This window comes from Oncorhynchus gorbuscha, unplaced genomic scaffold (genome assembly GCF_021184085.1).
Source record: "Oncorhynchus gorbuscha isolate QuinsamMale2020 ecotype Even-year unplaced genomic scaffold, OgorEven_v1.0 Un_scaffold_769, whole genome shotgun sequence".
NCBI classification, from domain to species: Eukaryota; Metazoa; Chordata; class Actinopteri; order Salmoniformes; family Salmonidae; genus Oncorhynchus; species Oncorhynchus gorbuscha.
In genome coordinates, this window is record NW_025745803.1 from 277,439 (window position 1) to 298,218 (window position 20,780).

At 45.5% G+C, this 20,780-nt stretch overlaps 2 protein-coding genes across 2 annotated transcripts in view; both read right to left on the bottom strand.

The window, feature by feature from the left end:
• Positions 1-4,302: 4,302 nt before the first annotated feature.
• On the bottom strand, positions 4,303-6,495 carry LOC124020206 (mid1-interacting protein 1-B-like). The gene is made up of 2 exons (XM_046335536.1): positions 6,239-6,495; positions 4,303-6,039 (listed from the first exon to the last, which is right to left on the bottom strand). Exon 2 carries the CDS (start codon positions 5,704-5,706, stop codon positions 5,233-5,235), a length of 474 nt encoding a protein of 157 aa, XP_046191492.1. The 5' UTR covers positions 5,707-6,039; positions 6,239-6,495; the 3' UTR covers positions 4,303-5,232.
• An 878-nt stretch (positions 6,496-7,373) lies between these two features.
• The window catches only part of LOC124020208 (tetraspanin-7-like), a 34,902-nt gene continuing 21,495 nt past the window's right edge, over positions 7,374-20,780 (bottom strand). The window contains exons 2-8 of the mRNA XM_046335539.1: positions 18,394-18,582; positions 17,672-17,746; positions 13,088-13,183; positions 12,729-12,884; positions 12,569-12,652; positions 11,102-11,183; positions 7,374-9,119 (exon numbers count right to left, since the gene is read on the bottom strand). Of these exons, the coding sequence (XP_046191495.1) occupies positions 11,115-11,183; positions 12,569-12,652; positions 12,729-12,884; positions 13,088-13,183; positions 17,672-17,746; positions 18,394-18,582 (669 nt within the window). The 3' untranslated portion in view covers positions 7,374-9,119; positions 11,102-11,114. The remainder of the gene's footprint in view (positions 9,120-11,101; positions 11,184-12,568; positions 12,653-12,728; positions 12,885-13,087; positions 13,184-17,671; positions 17,747-18,393; positions 18,583-20,780) is intronic.

Below are 20,780 nucleotides of genomic sequence, written 5' to 3' on the forward strand. Positions count from 1 at the left end.
CTTGCTGTCCCCAGTCCACCTGGCTGTGCTGCTGCTCCAGTTTCAACTGTTCTTTCTTATTATTATTCGACCATACTGGTCATTTATGAACATTTGAACATCTTGGCCATGTTCTGTTATAATCTCCACCCGGCACAGCCAGAAGAGGACTGGCCACCCCACATGTGCTCTCTCTAATTCTCTCTTTCTTTCTCTCTCTCGGAGGACCTGAGCCCTAGGTCCATGCCCCAGGACTACCTGACATGATGACTCCTTGCTGTCCCCAGTCCACCTGGTCGTGCTGCTGCTCCAGTTTCAACTGTTCTGCCTTATTATTATTCAACCATGCTGGTCATTTATGAACATATGAACATTTTGGCCATGTTCTGTTATAATCTCCACCCGGCACAGCCAGAAGAGGACTGGCCACCCCACATAGCCTGGTTCCTCTCTAGGTTTCTTCCTAGGTTTTGGCCTTTCTAGGGAGTTTTTCCTAGCCACCGTGCTTCTACACCTGCATTGCTTGCTGTTTGGGATTTTAGGCTGGGTTTCTGTACAGCACTTTGAGATATCAGCTGATGTACGAAGAGCTATATAAATACATTTGATTTGATTTGAACTGGGGTGACAGTGTTGTATGTGGAAAAATAACTGAAAATAGAGTCAGACATATTGTGATTGACTACAATAGATGGCAAAGTACTGCCTAGATTATATTTCTCCACGGCAACAGGCCCTGTTGACTGGCAGAGATGCTTTGCCAGCACAATGCCACGTCATATAAGATTATCAGGTGTGACACCTCTCCCTTTGAGGGTGAAGGTCACCTACTGTACCTGTCTGACTAGATATACAGAATAATCTGTGCTGTCAGAGAGGGTCAAGGGGTTTGGCCGTTGTCAAGGCAACCGTTGAAATGAGAGAGTAAGTGGATAGGTGTTGGAACACTTTTCCATCTCAAAGGAATTTGTCTATTTCAGAGTTGCTGCATCCACTGGAGTTGAGAGGTAGATGATGCAATTAACTCTAGGAGTTATGAAACTGCCGTCTCGTGACTTTGGTTTAGAATGCTAACCATAACGCATACCATAACTTTAAGCACAGGACACACAGAAATCCAAAACAATCCCCTACTAAATGACAATACTAAAGGCCTACTGACCCTAATACAGCTGTTATAACTAAACAGTGTAGAATTCCAATTTGTGTTGATTTCTTGTACTTTTTTCTATTGAAGTGGATGGAGATGAGAGGCTGGTGAGATATCTGGGAGATGGCTGTGAATGGCAACGGGTCTGGCAGACAGTCAAGTAGAAAGGTTGTGTCACAGCCTCAATTACAGCCAGGTCCAAATCTGGCCACAGTGACTTTAATCTCATGTCCAGACATACAGTACTGCACTGGCCTAATAGTTGTCCCAGCACCACACCAGAACACAGGCCATATGTGGTTGGCAACTCTTTAAATAAGCCCAATGGGGAAAGGGGTTCAAGGAAGATCAAGTATCTGAAGGATTTGAATCTTGTATCTCAGAGATTGACTATCTAATAGTTTTATCCCGGATACATGGAATCCCACAACCTAGAAGAATCTTGGAATCAACAATACTGCATAAGATGTATTTCTTGCCAATTGGAAAATGACCCGTTTGAGTTCCTGTGAATGTTGGATTACATTATGCCTAACCTTTGTGTGACCTCAGATGACCTTATTGACAAATTCCTATTTGCCCAGAATATACAGTGGGTATAGAAAGTCACCACCCCCTTTCAAAATGTTCACCCTTTGTTGCCTTACATGCTGACCACATCGCTCGTGTTGCATGCGCGAGCATTGCAAAATAAATTTACACACACATGTTATTCAATCATTGCACTGACACTGCTCACGTGCGCCAACAAGCATCTGCTTGCAAGTCAGTTTTATTTGTGACAGTGAACTTGTGCAGGTCCTGCCTCTCCCATCTCCTCATTGGTTTAAAGAAGCATTACCCATGTGCCATCTCCACATTGGTTATACCCACGTGGATCATTGAAAGATGAACTGAGGTCAGTCGGTCGTGGTAATACACCTTATTATGAAAGTTAGATGCCAATCGCCGTCCAAAGAGGAAAAAGCCTGGAAGGAGTAGAGATGGCTAGAAACGACTTGGTTGACCGTTTTATGTGTGGATTAATTGTAGGAGAGGACCTTGTGCATTTCAGGTAAAATAACAACCCAATGTTTATATCCCAGGACGAATTAGCTAGCAACTGCAAGCTAGGTAGCTAAATTGTCATAAATGTTTAATGCTTTTCGACCTGTCCCCAAATTAAGATAATAATTGGTTCTGAGTGTTTTGATATTTCAACCTGCGTGTTGTGATCGCGTTTGGTGCAGGGGGACAAACTTAATTTGCACACGGTGGTGCACTTGGACACTCAAATGCGTCCTGGTTTGGGCATGCTGTTACAGCCTGAAATGAAAACACATTTAAAAAAATAAAAAAATCTGGTATATTTACACACAGTAACCCAGAATATCCAAGTAAAAAAAATGTTTAAATAATTCTAACAAAAAATGTATTCAAATTAAATCTGCAAAATACCCTAGTCGGATAAATGAACAGAGTTGGTTGAACCAGACAACCAGTCATGAGTCTCTTTGAATACGTCTCTAATAACTTTGCACACCTTGACTGTGCAACATTTTCCCATTCTTCCATGTAGAATTGTTGAAGCTCAGTCAAATTGTATGGTGACCGTTTATGGACTGCACTCTTCAAGTCATTCCACAGATTCTCAATGGGATTTAGGTCGGGGCTCTGACTAGGCACTCGAGGACATTCACCTTCTTTTCCTTCAGCCACTGTAGGGTTACTTTGGCAGTGTGCTTTGGGTCATTGTCATGTTGAAAAGTGAACAATCTTCCCATTTTCAACTTCCTGGCAGAGGGCAGCTGGTTCTCAAGAATCTATCGGTATTTTGCACTGTCCATTTTCCCTTCTATCCTGACCCTGCTGAAGAGAAACACCTCCACAATGGGATGCTGCCACCACCGTGCTTTACTGTAGACATGGTGTTTTACTGTAGGCATGGTGTTTTACTGTAGACATGGTGTTATTTACTGTAGACATGGTGTTATTTACTGTAGATATGGTGTTCTTTACTGTAGACATGGTGTTTTACTGTAGACATGGTGTTTTACTGTAGGCATGGTGTTTTACTGTAGACATGGTGTTATTTACTGTAGACATGGTGTTATTTACTGTAGACATGGTGTTATTTACTGTAGACATGGTGTTATTTACTGTAGATATGGTGTTCTTTACTGTAGACATGGTGTTTTACTGTAGACATGGTGTTCTTTACTGTAGGCATGGTGTTTTACTGTAGGCATGGTGTTTTACTGTAGGCATGATGTTCTTTACTGTAGACATGGTGTTTTACTGCAGGCATGGTGTTTTACTGTAGGCAAGGTGTTTTACTGTAGACATGGTGTTATTTACTGTAGACATGGTGTTATTTACTGTAGATATGGTGTTCTTTACTGTAGACATGGTGTTTTACTGTAGGCATGGTGTTCTTTACTGTAGGCATGGTGTTTTACTGTAGGCATGGTGTTTTACTGTAGGCATGATGTTCTTTACTGTAGACATGGTGTTTTACTGCAGGCATGGTGTTTTACTGTAGGCAAGGTGTTTTACTGTAGGAATTGTTTTTTAATGTAGACATGTATTGGGTTTTCTCCAGACCTATCATTTTGCATTCAGACCAAAAAGGTCAATTTGTCTCATTTGACCACAGCATCCTTTTTCACTTTCCCTCAAAATCTACAATATGCTTTTTGGCAAAGCTCAAACGGGTTTTTTCTTTTCTTCTTGCCACCCTCCCATAGAGGCCAGATTTGTAGAGTGTTTGTGATAGTTGGCACATGCACACATTGACGAGTCTTTGCCATAAAGGCCTGAAACTCCCTCAATGTCGCCAATGGAAGCCTCTCTGATCAGACTCCTCCTTGCCCGGTTATCCAGTTTGGAGGGACGGCCTGATCTATGCGGGGTCTGGGTGGTGCCATACACCTTCATCCCCCTCCTCTCCCCTGTAACTATTCCTCAGGTCGTTGCTGTAAATAAGAATGTTCTCAGTCATCTTACCTGGTAAACAGTTAAATAAAAACAAATAATAATGGTCTTAACTGTGCTCCAAGGGACAAAGCCTTTGAAATCTTTTTATATCCATCCCAACTTGTGCCTTTTCACAACTGTATCTCGTAGATCCTTTGACAGCACATTTCCTACCATAGTGGATTCATTGCTTTGAATTGCACTACTGAGCAGTGGAGTCCTCTATGAAAAACTGCTTTTATTCTGAAATAATCAAAGTCCTAAAATGTATCACAGATGGAAGACAATTAGCTTGACTTGTGATCTGGAAGGTGGTTGATTATACCTCAGCAAGTTTGCAATTCTAAAGGGGTGGGGGGGGTTCACTTATCCAAACAGGGTATTTTACTGTTTTACCTTGAGTTTAGAAGAGAAAGATTAACTTGGATGTTGTGGGTTATGGTGTGTAAATAAAGCTGGGAAAAGGCTAAATGTATGTGTTTACATTTCAGGATGTAAGGAAACAAAAGGTGGACATTTTGAAAGGGGGTGGTGACTTTCTATACCCACTGTAGGCTTCAGTTCAGACTAATCACAATCTTACAGTTTAATCAAGTCACAAAACGATCATGCCGAAGTTGTGTACCTCTCAATAAACCAGTGACTGTGTCAAATAGACTAATCACAAAATAACAATAAGCAGATGTTTAATCGCGGAGCAGTCATTTCTATAGAAAAATAAAATGGTGCTTAAATAAGGTTTACAGTTGGTGTTAATCTCTTGGAATCACTCAAATTCAAAATGATTATCATTTGATTCCAATTCATAGATTATCAAGCATATGATTTAGTCAATGGTAATGCAATGACTCATTGCTACCATAACATATGAAATCACTGTCAGTAGGCATTATGCAATGTCGCCCAATCAACAACAAAACATGTTAATGTGGATAGACCATCCATACAACAAGCCATTAATGCACAAAATTTAGTGGAAACAAATCATTCAAACAGTAGATGGAAAATGTTTCACAATGCATATGAAACACATCTAGTAGGTTACATTTATTCATTCCCACTGTGGGAATAAATACAAACGATATCACTAGGACATTCACACCATTCAATGGCTTTTGATGTGTCTGACACACTCAACTTTCTAGTAGTCACAGTCCACAGCCCCTTATTCCAATCTCCTGATTGTACCTGTTCGTGAGGGTGTTTGCTTTCCGGGTAAGCTTAGACAGAACCGTGTGTAGTCCGGTCAAATGATAATGAAATTGTTTCTCCAAATCATCATCATCGGATTCTATTCTGGATATGTCCAACGCAGTCACCCCCATTTTTTCTTTCCGCCTGTCGTCGGCTTGTAGGACCCCCCATTCGATGTCATTCCTGATCGATTTTAACAGCACATAATAATTGTACATGTCTCCGTCCTGGAAATAGGTGGTTGACCCATTGCTGGCGGTCCTAATCGGTGATATCGGTTTCACCTCTTCTTCCTCGTCTAGAGGCACGTCTCTTAGCAGACTAGGAACCATCACCGTCTGATCCATGTTATTTACGGCACCAATAAATCGGTTCATTGCATTGAACAATGAATTCTTTTGATTGTACGAATCCGAAATTTGCATCATTTTTGCGAAAAACCTGACCGCGTGCAGATAATCTAGTTACCTCGCGTCACCGATGATAATGCAGTTTTACTCTTCTGTCAGTCTGAAATCAACCTTAGCAAGCTAACTAGCTAATGCTCTTTATCGGATTACAATTACAAATTTAGCTGCTGCAAACGCTTACTCAGCCCGAGGAAACGTCCAGACTTCTCCAACGTCTTGCCTGCCTTGTGATAACTGTACTACCTAACGTTACTCACTAATTGACTAACAAGTGGCTTTTTTCTAAGGGCGTTCCCGGATCTGTCTCAGTCGAATGTTTTCCCCTCAGGCCAAAGTAACAGGATGCACGACCTGAAATAAGAGACACCATTCGGTTAGTTACTTCAAGTAACGTTATTTCAGTATCATTAGTTGCATAGTAGGCCTACCAAAAATTAAGAAATCGTCACACTGGCCAATAGATGCTTCCGTTCTCAACTCACTGAATTAACAGCTAACATTAGCTAGCCATATGTGGAGAATACATTTAGCTCAAGCAGTACAAACTCACCGCGATGTTATCGTCCCTGGTATATTTCCGAATAACCACTTCACCTGTTAAACTTCTATGGAAGGCATAAAGTCTTAATTTGACAGCTTGTTGTGAGCAAAGCGACCGATAGCAGCTTGCTAGTTTAATAATAAATCCTCAGCACCAGCAGGAGGACGGTGAGATGCAGAGTGGCGTACTTGCGTCAGCCCACAAGCCGTAACTCCGTTTTCAGCCAATCACATTTTAGCCGGTCTCTCACCAACCCCGCTGATTTTCTGGCAAGTCAATTCCCGGTTAGAACGTTTACTTCCTTCAACAAAACCACCTATCTTTACCTTCCTTCCATACTTCATCTTTTGGGGAGATTATTAAGAAAATAACATAATGTCACGTCAATAGTGATGACTCAAATGTGTACTGTGACAAACTTGCTTTCACAGTTTTCGTAAAACCAGGGCTCGTGTACATTTGCATTTGAGAGTCTCAAATGACATCCATTCAAAGAAATACGGAGGCGAGGAAGGAATCATAATTATGTAATTTGAGTTGTGGAATAGAGCAGGTTCATCTGAGGAAACTGGCGACGTGTTGAAACAGGAGTTTAATTCTGGCTGGGGTTGCGTCATTCCTGCCCACAAAAACACTTTAAGTAGTAGGTGTACTAGTGACAATTTTAACAATGTATACACTATCAACAAAGTAGTTAGTTGTTTATGCTGTATCAACAAAGTATAGTTGCTGATGCTGTAACTAGATTCATGATCACGAATACTGATGTCCATTGTGTGAATAAGTTACGTTCTAACAAACGGTAAGGATTTCATTGGATGTTGTTCTTGTTCGTAATTTTTTTAGAGTCAAGCCCATAAAGATCCTATTAAATTACTCTAATTAAATTATTCTAATTGTTAATTCTATGGTCAAACCTGCCTCACGAAAACCCTTTCTAGACGGGATCGCGAATACGTTTTTCATAGATGTGATAGTGACACCGTGGGGTAAAACATATTATTGCTACCTGTAAATTATATTGGATCTATCAGGGGCAGAATTAATTAATGATGATTAACTACCCACCTTATTATCAACAACAAAAAATTCTCGGTTCTAGAAACAAAAGAGTAAATATCTCACAACAGAAACTCACAACTGAAACGATTTAATTACCATTTTATTCATAGATTCAAGATCACAATTGTTCACAATATCAACATAGATTTGTTGGCATGCTAGCTGGTGATGCATTTTAAAACGTTCTCTTTTTTTTATACAGTCTTATTTCATCTGTCCAATTTTGGATTGAGAGATAAATTGATCATGTACATTGGTTTTATACTGATCCCCCGAAAACACAGAGCAACTTCAGAATGCGTCAAAACCCCAAAACAAACAACAAAAACCTAAAAGAATCCTAGTAATTACAGAAATAGAATCTTGGAACCAGCTTTCTGTACTCACATGACAGTTGAATGAAACCAGTAACCGTGTCAGTGACCTCGGTGGTCTGCCCCACTCCATTCTACCCCCAGGCCCTCGCTAAAGCTTATTATTCCTACAGTCATTACCACCTAAGAGGTTGCTGTCATTTTACTGATTCTCCATTTAAGTAATACACAAAAGTGGCAAATCTTTAAAAAGTGGTATTTCATTTGATTGTTCCAAGCCAGAGCAATGACAGACCAAATCGAGCTCGAACACCGCAAGTCCTGCCACTGAGAATGACTCTCTCACTCTTTCTCTCACTGGACACAGACATCAATTCATTGTCTATTCCACATCATTTCAATGAAATGACAACGTTGATTCAACCAGTCTGTGCCCAGTTGGCTCTCTCTCTGTCTACCATTACCATATAGTGAGAAGCAAACGGCAACAACAAAAGACAGGAAGTAGAATAGTCTTCTCTCATCATCAGAAAGCAGTGCTGACTCATTGAAACTCTAGTTTGTGCAGCGATATGCGTCAGTCAGGGGGGAGGGTGTTGGAACCGAATGTACTGGGGTGTGGCGGTGGAGAGAGAGAGAGAACTGGATGTGCTGGAGAACGGACAAGGATAGTCAAATAGAGTGGGATCTCAAGCAGAAGGTGAATGTGTAAAAACATTTGAACACCAAAACTGGGGTTTAAACCAGAAAAATGTCTGTGTCTCAGACTACTGTTATAGAAACACACATGACTAGTTAAGACTTTTAAGATGAAATATTACAACAACAAAACAACATTATGACTGATTATGACTGACAGACAGAAGGCACAGGGGAGGGAGAGGCAGAGATCACCAGGTACAGGACTGAATACAGAGGATCTAAACGCATCACAAATACACATCCACAGAGAGCAACTTGCACAAGGTCATTTAGAGTGATAGTCATTAGAAGCAGGATGTAGGTTTACTGTAGTCCATGTAGCAGCAAAAAAGCAGACGCTGTGTGTGTGCGTGTGTGTCAGTCAGAGAAACTCAGTCCCTTCTGAGTGGGCTCAAGTTTCTTTCGAAGACATATTGGAAATTCTGATGGCATCTCTCAAAGTATTTCCAGGAAATTTAGACTGGGGAAGATAGCAGTGGAACGAGGAGCTATGTTGCATCAAGGCATTTTCTTAGGAATATTGTCAACTTGTGTAAGTGAAGATTGGTAGTGTTTGAATTAGGCATGCCTGGATCAGAGCATATGGCTGAGGCAGGTGCTAATCGACAACCATTCATTTTAGAAGAATTAAGGTCTTGAAAGGTAACATTTTTAGTCATGGCATGATGGCATATTAAGGAATGTGTTGAAAGAGAGAAAAAGAGAGCGATAAAGTAAGAAAGATAAGGAGTGGAAAAGTAAGAATGGAGTGTTTGGGTGTGTTCCTCCCCAGTTTCCAAGGTGACATGTACTCTCTCCTCCTCCTGGTCTCCCTGGAAGGAAACAAATAACAAAGGTGCTGACAATCACAGAGAGACTCAACATGGTTGTGTGTCTACGTGTGTGTCTGCGCATGTGTGACTACATTCCCTGAAAACACCATCACCACCACCCATAATCAGTGACAACTAGGGGATCCTCTCTTTTGGAACTTGTCACCTGAAGCTTTTTGGAAGACAGATCTCCCTGAGAAGTCTCTGCAGGGCCGCCACACAGCCAGAGGGGTAGCCATTTGTCTGCTGTAATGAGCGGAGCCTTTGGACTGTGATGTGTGTAAGAAGCCTAAATGCCACTCTCTCTCTCTGCACCTGTGGAACGCAGTCTGTCGGTTAACCCTCCCGGAGCCTCCCGTGCCAGGCTTCTGGTCTATTTAGGGCCCTGAGGCTTCTGAAGTGATAAAACAGCCAAGCAGTGTCTGGTGGATAGCAGCCAGTAATAGTTTCTGCAAGCTTCGAATTGACAATGACGCTCTGGTGAAGCTCGGCTATGCTAACCACTAGCAGGCTAAACACTATCAGGCTAAACCCTATGAGGTTAAGCCAGTGTGTCATAGGGGGGAGAAGTGGGGGATTCTAACTCTTTAAGGCATAATCACGCCACACAGCCCTGCCAACACGGTATAAATCAGAGTGTTTAATTGCGAGCCAAACAGCTTTATTTATAATCCACAGCAGCACAGTCGGGGACGGCCAATTAGAGGGGCCTGCTGGGAAGGTGTGAGCTAGCGATAACCACCTTGCATAGTGAGATCACGTTTGTGTGTGTGTGTGTGTGTGTGTGTGTTTGACTGTGACTTGCAGGGGGCTGTAGGGGTTCCAGCCATGGAGGTCTGTGACACAACCCCTTATTACACTGGATGCATTGCACTTAATCACAGAGACAAATAGCACTACACGTGTGTGTGTGTGTGTGTGTGTGTGTGTGTGTGTGTGTGTGTGTGTGTGTGTGTGTGTGTGTGTGTGTGTGTGTGTGTGTGTGTGTGTGTGTGTGTGTGTGTGTGTGTGTGTGTGTGTGTGTGTGTGTGTGTGTGTGTGTGTGTGTGTGTGTTTGACTGTGACTTGCAGGGGGCTGTAGGGGTTCCAGCCATGGAGGTCTGTGACACAACCCCTTATTACACTGGATGCATTGCACTTAGTCACAGAGACAAATAGCACTACACAAGTGTGTGTGTGTGTGTGTGTGTGTGTGTGTGTGTGTGTGTGTGTGTGTGTGTGTGTGTGTGTGTGTGTGTGTGTGTGTGTGTGTGTGTGTGTGTGTGTGTGTGTGTGTGTGTGTGTGTGTGTGTGTGTGTGTGTGTGTGTGTGTGTGTGGCACTCTGGTACCCTCCTGATAATGACCCATTTTGTATTCTACACGAGTCAAATTAAATGGAGTCCATTGCCCATGTTGTGAATGGCTGCTGATCATAAAATGATTTATACATTGCTAGGCATGACTGCCTTGTTGACCTGATAGCCAGCGAGGTGGGACAAGTGGTCTCACCAACAGCACGCATGCATAAACATTCCTGTTTCCTGTGTGCCAGATGTTGTTGTTGTGGGGGAAGGCCAGGGGGAGGTATTCGTTTTGGAAGTGGGCTGCTCATGGGACGGCTACATGGAGCAGGCCTTTGCTGAGAAGCTGATAAAATACCAGCCCCTCGTGGCATGCTGGGACAGCATGGGGTGGAAGTGCAAGCTGGTGGGGTGGAGGTGCAAGCTGGCGGGGCTGATATTTGGCAGTCTCGGCCACGTACACAGGCTTGCAGTGCGAGGCCTCCAGATTGCGGGCCTGACAAAAACCAGGGCAATGCAATTGGCTAGGTACTGCTCTGTTTCAGCTGTCATGGGCAGCCTAGCTGTTTGAAGAAGGATGTGCTTTCTTTACCCTGGAGTGCCATGCACTCAATGTTTGGATGTTTGAAATGTTTGGATCTTTTTTGGGTCAATTTGATTGGTGGATTGAAATAAAGTATTTGTGTGTGTGTCAGACTCACCTGCACCTCACTGCTACACCATCTCATATTGGTTGGCAGTGATAAGCCTTGACAGACAGCATGCCAACAGCATACCAATTGACTGGAGAGAAAGAGAGAGTGGCAGAAAAGAGAGAGAGAGATAATGGGGGAGAGAGAGAGGGGAGAGAGAGAGGGGAGAGAGAGAGGGGAGAGAGAGGGGAGAGAGAGAGGGGAGAGAGAGAGGGGAGAGAGAGAGAGAGAGAGAGAGAGAGAGAGAGAGAGAGAGAGAGAGAGAGAGAGAGAGAGAGAGAGAGAGAGAGAGAGAGAGAGAGAGAGAGAGGGGAGAGAGAGAGGGGGGAGAGAGGGGAGAGAGAGGGGGAGAGAGAGGGGAGAGAGAGGGGGAGAGAGAGGGGGAGAGAGAGGGAGAGAGAGGGGAGAGAGAGAGGGGAGAGAGGGGGGGTGGTGATGAAAATTAGTCAGTTCCAACAGCACACAATAAATCATCTCTCTTAGAGGTCCTCAGTCTTCCCTCCATCCTCCCCCTCTTCCCTTCACCCTTCCCTCCACCCTCCCCCTTTCCCTCCACCCTCTCCCTCTTCCCTCCACCCTCTCCCTCTTCCCTCCATCCTCATTGCCAGAGGATGGAGGGCCAAGGAGGGATCAGGGAAGGAGGAGAGGAGAGGAGGGATCAGGGAAGGAAGAGAGGAGGGATAGGGATAAGATACATTAAAGGGGTGGCTGCTCCTCTAAGAGGTGTCATTGATCTCTCTCTGCCACCCCTCCTTCTCCCCTCACCGCTTCCCTCCATAACGTTTACGGTGCAATTAATGGGCTCGGGACTGCAGAAGAGCAGGCTGTCGCAGGTCACAGCATCCACGGAGACACACACACACACTCTCTCTACCTACCTCCCCCAGGCCCATTAAGGGTAATGGAGGGGGTCGCTGTGACGACGAGCGGCGCTGTGGGGCTAATCGAGCATGTCAGCCTGAGCAGGAGGTAACGACCACACTCGCGCAGAGTAGAGAGAGAGAGAGAGAGGAGAGAGGAGAGCGAAGTAGGGAGAGGAGAAATGAGGAGAGAGAAGAGGAATGGAGAGAGAGAGGGAGCTGGAGAAGGAAGGAGGTAGGGGAGAGAGCGTGTGTGTGCTCTTGTACTCTGGTCTGCATAATAGTTCCCGAGGCGCGCCTGAATGGTATGTGTGTGATGGAACAGGCTCTGAGTGGCGGACTAGCTGATTGGGTCTGAAGGAGCAGAGGTGAACATCGCCCCAGCCGTGTGTAATCATTAATAACCTGCACTGGGCGCACGCTCACACACACACACACACACACACACACACACACACACACACACACACACACACACACACACACACACACACACACACACACACACACACACACACACACACACACACACACACACACACACACACACACACACACACACACACACACACACAGAAGGAGAGTGGAAGAACAACTGACCCATACTGTTACTTACTTGTGAGACAGCTATTCCAAATGTCACTCCAGCAATGATCCCCATGTTAGTCTCAATGAAGTCAGTCACCAGCTCATAACAGCCCTGTAGAAGACAAGACAAGTGAGTGTGTTTGTCAGTGTGTACAGTGTGTGTCTGTCTGTCCATGTGTGTGTCTGACCTGCTGGTGGACCTTGCTGGGGGCTATGGTGACATTGTGCAGGTCAGAAGCGTTACAGTCAGAGATGCTGGCACAGCAGCTGGGTGGGATGCCGTTGTTAGGGAACCAGATACTGGACAACCAGCTGGTGTAGTTCAACACACCACAGCATTTCAACTGGAGGGAGAGAGGGGGATGGAGAGGGAGAGAGAGGGAGGGGAGAGAGAGAGAGAGTGAGAGAGAGAGAGAGAGACAGAGAGAGAGAGAGAGATGGAGAGAGCAAGAGAGATAGAGAGTGAGGGGGTTGGAGAGAGAGAGATTTATCACAGTCCATTTTTAATCACAACCCTAATTTGGCTGTGAAAATGACCGTCACTCACACTGCGCTGCACATTGTCCACAGCCAGGCTCCTCTCGTCCTGGGAATTGTAGTTCTTCACTGCCTCACTGAAGGTCCTCTGGAAGGTTCCCTTTATCTGGGAACACAAACACAAAATTCTTGTTGTGTTCATAGCTTCTCCTGTTGTGAAACAGATGGACACTCTGACTGATGAATTCTGCCCACTGGGCACACACTGGTTGAATCAACATTGCATCCACGTCAGTTCAACAAAATTACGTTGAACTAACGTGGAATAGACGTTGAATCGACATCTGTGCCCTGTGGGTGGGTACCCACAGGGCACAGATTCCGGTTGGAGCAAGTGGTCGCATCTGCACGTCGCTCCAACGGGTAGTATAACTTTTTCATTATATTTCATTATATCACAACGGTTTGATTTGTCTTATCTTAGCAATTTCTTCTCAGCTAGCTACATAGCCGTCTTTGTATCAAAGATAATTGCGTAATTATCGTATTTCGCCGTCCTAACGTAGTCTTCACTAGCCAGCTAGCTAACGTCCACTGATTAGCTGCACTGGAGAAACTATTACACTCAACTGAACGACTTGATTAGTTTAGTGTTAGCTACCTACATAGCTGTCTTTGCTGTCTTCGTATCATCGTATCATCGTATCCAAGATAATTGTGTTGTTTAGGTTTAGAGTGTGTAGTCTTAGAGTGATTATCTTAATTTACCGAGGTTAGCTAGCCAGCTATTTGTCGTCCTTAACGTAGGTGACTCTGCTAGCTAGCCAACAGCTAGCCAACGCTAGCCAACGTCTTCTGTATAGAACTCAACTACCCGGTCGCATTCACAGGTTGTATCACATTTTCACTTCATTTCATTACAGTACAACGGTTTGATTTGTTTGATCGTAGCTAGCTACTTAGCTAGCTACATAGCCGTCTTTGTATCAAAGATAATTGTGTAGTCTAGAGCGATTTTCTAGGTTCGCTAGCCATCTATTGTCGTTCTTTTAACGCAACGTAACGTAAACAACACTGCTAGCTAGCCTGCTAGCCCCGAATAGCAACACTGCAGAAACTATTACACTCAACGGAATGACTTGATTAGTGTAGTGTCAACAACGCACCCACTGCCAGCTGGCCTACTTCAGCAGTACTGTATCATTTTAATCATTTTAGTCAATAAGATTCTTGCTACGTAGCTTAACTTTCTGAACATTCGAGACGTGTAGTCCACTTGTCATTCCAATCTCCTTTGCATTAGCGTAGCCTCTTCTGTAGCCTGTCAACTATGTGTCTGTTTATCCCTGTTCTCTCCTCTCTGCACAGACCATACAAACGCTCCTCACCGCGTGGCCGCGGCCACCCTACTCTGGTGGTCCCAGCGCGCACGACCCACGTGGAGTTCCAGGTCTCCGGTAGCCTCTGGAACTGCCAATCTGCGGTCAACAAGGCAGAGTTCATCTCAGCCTATGCCTCCCTCCAGTCCCTCGACTTCTTGTCATTAACCACCCTGCCCTAGTGTGTAGTAAGTCATTAACCACCACAGACACAGCGGTCCTTCTGTAGCTCAGTTGGTAGAGCATGGCGCTTGTAACGCCAGGGTAGTGGGTTCGATCCCCGGGACCACCCATACGTAGAATGTATGCACACATGACTGTAAGTCGCTTTGGATAAAAGCGTCTGCTAAATGGCATATATTTTATTATTATATATTACAACACTGCTACTCCTACTGCTCTCTCTTCGTCCGCCCACGTGTTCTCGCACACCCCGAGAGCGTCTGGTCAGCGGGGTGGTGGCACCGGGATCCTCATCTCTCCCAAGTGGTCATTCTCTCTTTCTCCCCTTACCCATCTGTCTATCGCCTCCTTTGAATTCCATGCTGTCACAGTTACTAGCCCTTTCAAGCTTAACATCCTTATCATTTATCGCCCTCCAGGTTCCCTCGGAGAGTTCATCAATGAGCTTGATGCCTTGATAAGCTCCTTTCCTGAGGACGGCTCACCTCTCACAGTTCTGGGCGACTTTAACCTCCCCACGTCTACCTTTGACTCTTTCCTCTCTGCCTCCTTCTTTCCACTCCTCTCCTCTTTTGACCTCACCCTCTCACCTTCCCCCTACTCACAAGGCAGGCAATACGCTCGACCTCATCTTTACTAGATGCTGTTCTTCCACTAACCTCACTGCAACTCCCCTCCAAGTCTCCGACCACTGCCTTGTATCCTTTTCCCTCTCGCTCTCATCCAACACCTCCCACACTGCCCCTACTCGGATGGTATCGCGCCGTCCCAACCTTCGCTCTCTCCCCCGCTACTCTCTCCTCTTCCATCCTATCATCTCTTCCCTCCGCTCAAACCTTCTCCCACCTATCTCCTGATTCTGCCTCCTCAACCCTCCTCTCCTCCCTCTCTGCATCCCTTGACTCTCTATGTCCCCTATCCTCCAGGCCGGCTCGGTCCTCCCCTCCCGCTCCGTGGCTCGATGACTCATTGCGAGCTCACAGAACAGGGCTCCGGGCAGCCGAGCGGAAATGGAGGAAAACTCGCCTCCCTGCGGACCTGGCATCCTTTCACTCCCTCCTCTCTACATTTTCCTCCTCTGTCTCTGCTGCTAAAGCCACTTTCTACCACGCTAAATTCCAAGCATCTGCCTCTAACCCTAGGAAGCTCTTTGCCACCTTCTCCTCCCTCCTGAATCCTCCGCCCCCTCCCCCTCCTCCCTCTCTGCAGATGACTTCGTCAACCATTTTGAAAAGAAGGTCGACGACATCCGATCCTCGTTTGCTAAGTCAAACGACACCGCTGGTTCTGCTCACACTGCCCTACCCTGTGCTCTGACCTCTTTCTCCCCTCTCTCTCCAGATGAAATCTCGCGTCTTGTGACGGCCGGCCGCCCAACAACCTGCCCGCTTGACCCTATCCCCTCCTCTCTTCTCCAGACCATTTCCGGAGACCTTCTCCCTTACCTCACCTCGCTCATCAACTCATCCCTGACCGTTGGCTACGTCCCTTCCGTCTTCAAGAGAGCGAGAGTTGCACCCCTTCTGAAAAAACCTACACTCGATCCCTCCGATGTCAACAATTACAGACCAGTATCCCTTCTTTCTTTTCTCTCCAAAACTCTTGAACGTGCCGTCCTTGGCCAGCTCTCCCGCTATCTCTCTCTGAATGACCTTCTTGATCCAAATCAGTCAGGTTTCAAGACTAGTCATTCAACTGAGACTGCTCTCCTCTGTATCACGGAGGCGCTCCGCACTGCTAAAGCTAACTCTCTCTCCTCTGCTCTCATCCTTCTAGATCTATCGGCTGCCTTCGATACTGTGAACCATCAGATCCTCCTCTCCACCCTCTCCGAGTTGGGCATCTCCGGCGCGGCCCACGCTTGGATTGCGTCCTACCTGACAGGTCGCTCCTACCAGGTGGCGTGGCGAGAATCTGTCTCCTCACCACGCGCTCTCACCACTGGTGTCCCCCAGGGCTCTGTTCTTGGCCCTCTCCTATTCTCGCTATACACCAAGTCACTTGGCTCTGTCATAACCTCACATGGTCTCTCTTATCATTGCTATGCAGACGACACACAATTAATCTTCTCCTTTCCCCTTCTGATGACCAGGTGGCGAATCGCATCTCTGCATGTCTGGCAGACATATCAGTGTGGATGACGGATCACCACCTCAAGCTGAACCTCGGCAAGACGGAGCTGCTCTTCCTCCCGGGAAGGACTGCCCGTTCCATGATCTCGCCATCACGGTTGACAACTCCATTGTGTCCTCCTCCCAGAGTGCCAAGAACCTTGGCGTGATCCTGGACAACACCCTGTCGTTCTCAACTAACATCAAGGCGGTGGCCCGTTCCTGTAGGTTCATGCTCTACAACATCCGCAGAGTACGACCCTGCCTCACACAGGAAGCGGCGCAGGTCCTAATCCAGGCACTTGTCATCTCCCGTCTGGATTACTGCAACTCGCTGTTGGCTGGGCTCCCTGCCTGTGCCATTAAACCCCTTCAACTCATCCAGAACGCCGCAGCCCGTCTGGTGTTCAACCTTCCCAAGTTCTCTCACGTCACCCCGCTCCTCCGTTCTCTCCACTGGCTTCCAGTTGAAGCTCGCATCCGCTACAAGACCATGGTGCTTGCCTACGGAGCTGTGAGGGGAACGGCACCTCAGTACCTCCAGGCTCTGATCAGGCCCTACACCCAAACAAGGGCACTGCGTTCATCCACCTCTGGCCTGCTCGCCTCCCTACCACTGAGGAAGTACAGCTCCCGCTCAGCCCAGTCAAAACTGTTCGCTGCCCTGGCCCCCCCAATGGTGGAACAAACTCCCTCACGACGCCAGGACAGCGGAGTCAATCACCACCTTCCGGAGACACCTGAAACCCCACCTCTTTAAGGAATACCTAGGATAGGTTAAGTAATCCCTCTCACCCCACCCCCCCTAAGTTTTAGATGCACTATTGTTAAGTGACTGTCCCACTGGATGTCATAAGGTGAATGCACCAATTTGTAAGTCGCTCTGGATAAGAGCGTCTGCTAAATGACTTAAATGTAAATGTAAATGTACTCATGATCCTGTGGGTGAGTGCCAGAGGCAGGTATGGCAGGGCCACCTACCTCATGACGAAAGACAAAGCCGGAGATGCCAGCCACAAGCTCTGCCAGGAAGATCAGGGACAGGAACATGGCATACTGCAGAGAGAGGGCACACAGGGCGCCACAAACCGGACACTGAGTTACTGTGTATATTTTGCAGACTTTCTCACCCTTTGCTCACGATAAGATTCTCGAAACACTGCAAGGAACATTGAATGACAGTAGGAAAGGAAGACCTTTTTAGAAGGAAAAAAATCAAAAATGATACAAAGACATAAACAAACCCACTGGGCACACACTGGTTGAATTAACATTGTTTCCATGTCATTTCAATGATATTACTTTGATCCAATGTGGAACAGATGTTGAATTCTGTTTCTTCCCCAGTGGGAAGAAATAGACAAATTTGAGTTACTCGGATGACAACTTCTCCTAGCTCTCACCAGCTTCTCCTAGCGCTCACCAACTTCTCCTAGCTCTCATCAACTTCTCCTAGCGCTCACCAACTTCTCCTAGCTGTCACCAACTTCTCCTCGCTCCCACCAACTTCTCCTAGCGCTCACCAACTTCTCCTAGCTGTCACCAACTTCTCCTCGCTCCCACCAACTTCTCCTAGCGCTCACCAACTTCTCCTAGCTCTCACCAACTTCTCCTAGCTCTCACCAACTTCTCCTAGCTCCCACCAACTTCTCCTAGCTCTCACCAACTTCTCCTAGCTCTCACCAACTTATCCTAGCTCTCACCAGCTTGAGCATCCATGGGCTCCCGCGGCAGGTAGCGAAGCATCCAAACAGTCCGAACACGATGATGCATGTTCCGGTGCCGATGAGAACATAAGGAGCGTTGGTGGAGCTGTCAGCGATGATAGATATGTACGCACCCAGCATAAACTTTCCCCATAGTCCCACAGCCAAGAGGATCGCCCCCGTGATCTGGACAGAGAGAAAGAGAGAGGGGCGAGAGAAGGTGAAAGAGCATTAGAGCCCTGTCACTAAAAAGTCATCAAGGGCATCACTGGAGGTTTCAGACCCATAGAGATGATCGGTGGCACAACTGTAACACAAACATCACAGCTTCATGCTAAATGACACGTTCATATGATATGAAATGTCAGTGGTCTGTTTAAGCAGTCAATTTCTCTGTGTAATAAACAATTGGTTACACTGTAAATGATACACTGCCGATCTACTATAATGCTGTTAGTGGCACTGGAGATAGCTCTTTGCTGCCACCCAATGAAAGAAACTGAATCCTCACTGCATGGCTCATGAGACAGAAGAGAAAGCGATACATTTTGTAGGCTCTTTTTTCTGGTTAAAAATAACTAAAACTTACTAAGTAGACCAGAACCAGCTGCTGTCAAGTTTTCAAGATATTTCACTTTCAAAATACAGAAATCATACCGTACGATGATTTCTGTATTTTGAAAGTTACATATCTTGAAAACTTGAGTGTCGACAAGCAAAAAATGTTGGGACAATGTCAACAATGCGTCAATGAAACAAATACAAATTCCATTAAGTAGATGGGAACTGTGAACATTTGTTTCAATGGCAAACTTGATTTTTCCACCATCTTTGGCCCTACTCATGAATGATGATTGGTTCCTGACCATGTGTCATGACCAGGAAAAACTCCATATTCATAAGGCAGAAAACTATTTTATTCGTGGAAGGTTAGTAGAACTTACGCCACAGGCTAGGATAATTAATGTAGCGGGTTAGGAGACTGAGGTTAGGAAATGGGTTAGGGTTAGGTTTAGCGAAAATGCTCTCCTAACCTACTATGAAAATCACTTTGTATTGAAGTGGCGTGAAAAGAGTGACTGAGTGAATGCAGACATTCCAAAAGCCCACCCAACACCAGCATGCATTAGTCGCTGTAGACTGAACACTTTGCTCTCTCTGTGAAATAAACACTAGATGACTAATAGGAGACGCTGTCTTGAAGCATCCGCACCTCCATCTTGGCTCTAACCCTGGGTTATGATGCATTTTGTCAGTGCATCATACAAAACCATCTTCCCATTCTTTTATGTTGTTATATTTGTGTGTTTCTACTAGTGCTTATTATGTGCACCCATTGATGTATATAAACCCTGGATTGTGATTTCTATGTATTGGCCATTGAGAGGCGTTGAAGCCACCTGTCGGCCATATTGGCACTCCCCAGTAGGACCAGTCCTCCATAGGAATAAATGGGATGCTACTGTATTTCAGTTAAATGTTTCAAGAACATGCATTTAAGTCTTTTTTTGTTGACGTGGGGACAGTAACATTAGTAATAAAACAAATTATACTTTAAGGAAAATGTTTTCATATATTGTTATTTTATGTTTAGCTCACATAATATAATAGTATGCATTCATGTGTCTGTAACAGAATAAACGAGGCAAAAACAAATGTACACATTAATACATGCATTTCTATTGCTTCGAAAATGTGTTTTACAACAGTGGGGGAGTGCCAACACAGCGCCCCCTATCAGTCATCTAGTGTATAAATAAATAATTGTGTGCACCAGACTATTCTGTGTAGAGCCCTCTAATAGTGTGCTCTTGAACCAGCAGATGGTGCTGTGGTTATTGGTAAAGACTGGAATTTGGTATTCTATTAGGATCCCTATTCGCTGTTGCAAAAGCAGCAGCTGCTCTTCCTGGGGTCCAACACACAACATGAAACATAATACAGAATGACATAATACAGAACATCATTAGACGAGAACAGCTGAAGGAATACAGCAGTGGCACGTCCACCTGTCCAGAGGAGAAGATGCCATTCCCTTTGATGAGGAAAAAAATCATACAAACTGTTCTGAACAGTGAGAGATTGTGGGTCTAGAAAGGTAGGCTACTACTGGTACTATCTAACCTCAACATGTACCTGGTAAATGATATATATATATTTTTTAACCTGGCAAGTCAGTTAAGAACAAATTCTTATTTACAATGACGGCCTACCCAGGCCAAACCCTAACAACGCTGGGCCAATTGTGCACCGTCCTATGGGACTCCCAATCACAGCCCATGGTGATACAGTCTGGAATTGAACCAGGGTCTGTAGTGACACCTCTAGCACTGAGCTGCAGGCCTTAGACGGCTGCACCACTCGGGAGCCCCACATATACACAT